Genomic DNA, 5,350 nt, shown 5'->3' with positions numbered 1-5,350 from the left:
AAGATAAATTCACAAATGACTATAGAACAACGAGTGGGGATTTTAAAAGGGAAGGAACTAATTATCTCTCAAAGACACCAAGAAAATGTTGTTAGAGGAGGTGGCATTCACACTGAGTCACAAAAGGTGTTTGTATTTCAAGAGGCAGACAAGGTGGGGGCAGAGGGGCTTAGAGGCAGACAATAAATCACAGACCTTCATAAGCAAAGCTGTGGATATGTGAAGGACAAGGTTAGGTCATAAAGGAGTCAAAGAAAAAACTTATTGCGGTACAAAACTACAAAGTTTTCTTGGGTAAGAAAACTACAAACACGCACTAGGTGGAGATGTAGGTGTCAGAATTTCTTGCGTGGTATGTGACTGCCGGCAGTTCTTTGAAAAGATGAGTGCTTGAAAATTCCCAAGGTATGAAATGTGGAAACGTAGACGGGGTTAAAACTTTTTAAGTCTTTATAGCTATAATGAGAGCTGTAAATGACCTACGAATCATCTAGCCTAACTCACTATTTTACAGACAAAGAAATTTGTGTTTTGGAAAGAAATTCTCTGTCTCTTTCTTTGTCTTGTCTGTCTCTCCTTTCTGTATATATACCCCAAATATATGTATATATACCCAAAATATATATACATTGGTCTGTGTAAAACATATAAATATATTTAGAGAGAATAAATGTCTTCCTAGATATATATCTTATATATATAAAATATATAACATTTATAGAGAATAAATTCTTTCTCATATATATATATTGAGGTGGGGGGGTATGAATTGAGAAGATTCCTTAAAGCAGCTTTCTGAAGAACTTAATCCCTCATAAACTTTAAAACCACTGTGCCGTCATCAAGCCATGTGTCTCATCCAAGAAACAGAATATGACTCACATTCAAATGAAAAGGGAAAGGCTTGTTAATGAGGACAAAAAATTGATATTATCACAGATATTCAAGGCCTGAAAGTACCATCTAAAATCTAACAGAAGAAGCAGGGTGCTCCCCAGGCCCGGGCCCCAGAGTTTAGGGTACCCTTATCAAGAGACGGAGGACTGGATGTGAAGGGGACAGGTAAGAGCAAAGACAGCAAACTTCATCGGTACCCACTGACCTGACTTCCTTTCTGAAACATTCTCCTCGTTTGTAAATGAAGCGTATTTTCTGCCTAACCAAAATGTAATTAGGACATTAAATCAGTTTGTGTTCATAATATACAGAGTTTCCTCCCAGAATAGAAATAATGAAACTTTGAAGTTGTGCCCTTTGGATAATCATCAATAGTGTAGATCAGAGGTCAGCAAACTACGGCCCTCAGGCCAAATGCAGCTGGTTTGTTCTTATAAAACAAATTTTATTGAAACTGCCACGCCTGTTCGTTTACATGTTGTTTATAGCAGCTTTTTGCACAACCGGCAGGTTGAGTAATTGCCACAGAGACGGAGCCCATATGGCCCGCAGCGCCTCCAGCATTCCAAATCCGGCCCTTTACGGAAAAGTTTGCCCACCCTGGTGCAGATGAAGGATGGGCGCCTTTCTGGGACGGATGAAACTTGCATGAGCTTCTGCTTCCAGTGATGGAGTCCGCAGGGTCGGCCGGGGATGGGTATCAGTGGAACGAGAGTGTCACCCCGCACCTGCCTCTTTCCGGGGGCGCCACCCTGGCTGTCATTAACCCTTTCCCCTCTGTCCTTTGGCAGACTCCGACCTGAGCATGCGCACACTCAGCACGCCCAGCCCAGCCCTGATATGCCCACCGAACCTGCCCGGGTTTCAGAATGGAAGGGGCTCGTCCACCTCCTCGTCCTCCATCACCGGCGAGACGGTGGCCATGGTCCACTCCCCGCCGCCGACCCGCCTCACCCACCCTCTCATCCGGCTCGCCTCCAGACCGCAGAAGGAGCAGGCCAGCATCGAGCGCCTCCCGGACCACTCGCTGGTCCACGTCTTCTCCTTCCTGCCCACCAACCAGCTGTGCCGCTGCGCCCGCGTGTGCCGCCGCTGGTACAACCTGGCCTGGGACCCGCGGCTCTGGAGGACTATCCGCCTGACGGGCGAGACCATCAACGTGGACCGCGCCCTCAAGGTGCTGACCCGCAGGCTCTGCCAGGACACACCCAACGTCTGCCTCATGCTGGAGACCGTGACGGTCAGTGGCTGCCGGCGGCTCACGGACAGAGGGCTTTACACCATTGCCCAGTGCTGCCCCGAACTGAGGCGACTGGAGGTCTCGGGCTGTTACAACATCTCCAACGAGGCCGTCTTTGACGTGGTGTCCCTCTGCCCCAACCTGGAGCACCTGGATGTGTCAGGTAAAGGGCCACTGGCCTCCCATCAGTGGGTCCTTCCCAAGGCATCATCCCAAAGAAGTAGATGACATTGGCACCGCGGGAGGCACTGCTCCTTGATAGCCATTAGAGATGGAAGGTGGGAAGGAGGGAGGCTGAGTTCCAGAGAAACTGTCTCTATGTAATCAGGACCCCAGAGGCCAGACATGTCCCTTTCATCAAATGTCTACCAGAAGTCCCGTTGGCATTTCACCTTAGCATGACTTTTAAGTGTCTTTCCTCCCCGTACCTCTCACGATTGTCACAGCAACCAAGTATCTACTCACAGGGAAGTAGAAACGAAGTACCCAACTCAAGCTTGGGGAGTCTAGACACCACCCTTCCGTCCATCATCCATCAGTTATTGCTCGGCAGACCCCGAGACCTGAGCTGTGGGCTGTGCCTGTGATTGCGATTCCGCAGACATTGGGGAGAATCTATCCTGGTCAAGTGTCTCGTTATGTTTTACCCCTACTCTCCTCAAATGAGGGTTGATTCTGTATCTTTTCTTAAGCAGAATTCTTGCGTAGTGCAAAAGTAAGGCCTATCGATGGAGCCATTAGTCCTTTTAAAAACTGAGGGAAATCCCAGCATAGCTGCTTTGCTCTAAAACTTCTCCCAGGCAGGAAGAATTAAAACCCAGACTCGCACTTTGGCGCCAGACGTGGATCCGGCCAGACTAACAGCCTCGCTTTATCTCGTCTGCCGCCCAGTCAAAAAGACGAACATTGGAGAGGCTCGAATGTAAGATGCATCAGGGAGTTAGAGAAATGAACAGCGCAAGCCACAACCTCAGGGATTGTTGGGAGGGGTCGAGAAGTAAAACCCACTGTAATGGGCAAATAAACAGAATTTGGAGTTTGCAAGCGTCTGAGGTAAATGATACCCTCCAACAAAACCCGAGGTAAAAGCCAGCTCTCTCGGCTTTTGAAAGCCGACATCTGAAAATATTTCAGATGACAGTCAATTATTTTTTGCAGATTCTTTCCCTTGCTGGAAAGCAACTCTTTGCTCCCCTTCTTCAGCTGGCTTCAGTACAAAACCATAGTAACCGTATGTTCAGTCGTGAGCAGCCATTGGCATAAAGAAGCAGGAAACGAAGAGGTTTTCTTACATTTTCCCCCCGAGGAATTCTGGAAAGAGAAAGCTTTGTGATGTGGTGGAAACTCGTTTCAAACCTTTGTGATCTGGGACAATTCACAGCTTTCTCTAGCTGCGTTTCCTCTCTCTGGTTAAGGGAGGGGTGGGGAAAAAGGCAAGAGACTGGATTCTTTAACATTCTAAGATTCTGGGCATTGTGGGCCTCTTTTATAAACACCTCATTTTCTTTTCCTTTCTCCAATTAGAAAATGATTTATTTTTGGAATCTCCATCTTGGTTAAAGAGGCTCCCCCTACACCCTTAACGCAGGCTGTGTGTAATTGTGCCCTCATTTTCGGAGTCCCGTTGAAATTCAGAAATGCAAAAACTACTTAGGCCCTTTGGGAGTGGAAATTTCTGGGCTTCTAGCCTGGGTGAGTGGACCCCGCTTCGCCCCCTTGACTAACCATTGTGAGTCTCAATGCCCTTCCTCTGTACCAACCTGAGTAACTTGCACATCCGAATATATTTCTGTAGCTTCCTTGCATGTCTCCCCACCCACCCCCCATCATCAGTACACACAGAGACTAAAACAAGGGGAATCTGTAACCTAAAAGCACAGAATTCCAGATATGGAGGAAGCAGTGGTAGGTTTTCATCCTTGGGGCTTGTTGAAAGTCCCAACAAGCCTTAAGGATGAATTTGTCATCACCACCGCGGAGAGGTGCCCTCCAGTTACGAGGAAATCTGGAAACTGTTATACTGATACAGAGATGCCAGAGGTGACTTCATCTTTGCCTTGTTCTCCTTGGTTTTTACAGCTGGCCTCGATAGTGGCCACCTTCTCAACGATGGTAAACTTGACTGTGGAACACTCATCAGTGGTCAAGAGCTTAATTCCCCCAGAGACCATGAGACTGTTTCTCTCATTCCCAACAATGCAGAATATGCCCACCTGGAAAGCTGTCTTTAAAAGTCATTGAAAATTATTTGAACTAGCTGTAGTGTTTTCTCATGATCACATGTTACTTCTTATTAATGTTTAGTCAGAGTTCTCCAGAGAAACAGAACCCATAGTGTGTGTTTATGTATGTATGGGGGGGAGGGGGGATTTTTTATGAAGAATTGGCTCAGAGAACTGCTGAGGCTGAGAAGTCCCATGATCTATCAAACTGGAGACCCTGGAAATCTGTTGGTATCGTTTAGTCCAAGTTTAAGGTTCTTAGAACCAGGGTTGCTGAGGGTGTAAGTCCCAGTCTAAAGGAAGCAGAAGACCAATGTCACAGCTCAAACAGAAGGCAGAGAGAGAAAATTCTCTTTTATTCTATTTGGGTCCTCAACATTTAGATTCCCACCCGGGAGGGCAGTCTGCTTTCCTGAGTCCACTGATTGAAATGTTAATATTATCTAGAAACACTTAGAAATAATGTTTAGCCATATATTTGGGCACCTCATCATCCACTCAACTTTGCTCACAAAATTAACTATCACAATTAATACCTTTAAACATCAGTGGAGTATACTGAACCAAGCAATTTTCAAAATATAAAATATAATTATTGCGAATTAAATTGCTTTAAAACAGTCCTTTCCAGCTGGAGACCTGGAGTCCTTCCTGCTTCTCTTCCAAATTCTGTATCTCCAACCAACACAATCCTGTCCAGGTGATTCTGTTTCCCCAGGACCTTGAGTTAACCCCCTCTCCTCTACCTGTCTACATAGATGCATGCTTCTCTAACCACTCTCCTTATAGTCATCTCAACCCCATCATGAAGACACGAAGAAGATATTTGTGAAAGCCGAACCAAATCTGAAATTCATTGGAAAAAAAAAAACAAAACCCACAGATTTGTTCAACCCATATTGACCATTCTCTTTTGAGCAATGGTCATACCCCCTACCCTGAATGTTAAGGCAGCACCCCTCCCCACGCCAACACCCATGACCTGATCCCA

The 5,350-nt window shown here is 46.1% G+C and overlaps 1 protein-coding gene across 2 annotated transcripts in view; it reads left to right on the top strand.

The window, feature by feature from the left end:
- Window positions 1-5,350, top strand: part of FBXL7 (F-box and leucine rich repeat protein 7) — a 339,122-nt gene that overhangs the window by 327,182 nt on the left and 6,590 nt on the right. For both annotated transcript variants that reach the window (XM_006907126.3, XM_025043531.1), the window contains exon 3: window positions 1,689-2,300. In XM_006907126.3, the coding sequence (XP_006907188.2) occupies window positions 1,689-2,300 (612 nt within the window). The remainder of the gene's footprint in view (window positions 1-1,688; window positions 2,301-5,350) is intronic.

This window comes from Pteropus alecto, unplaced genomic scaffold, assembly GCF_000325575.1.
Source record: "Pteropus alecto unplaced genomic scaffold, ASM32557v1 scaffold152, whole genome shotgun sequence".
NCBI lineage: Eukaryota > Metazoa > Chordata > Mammalia > Chiroptera > Pteropodidae > Pteropus > Pteropus alecto.
This window is presented reverse-complemented; position numbering and strand designations above follow the sequence as displayed.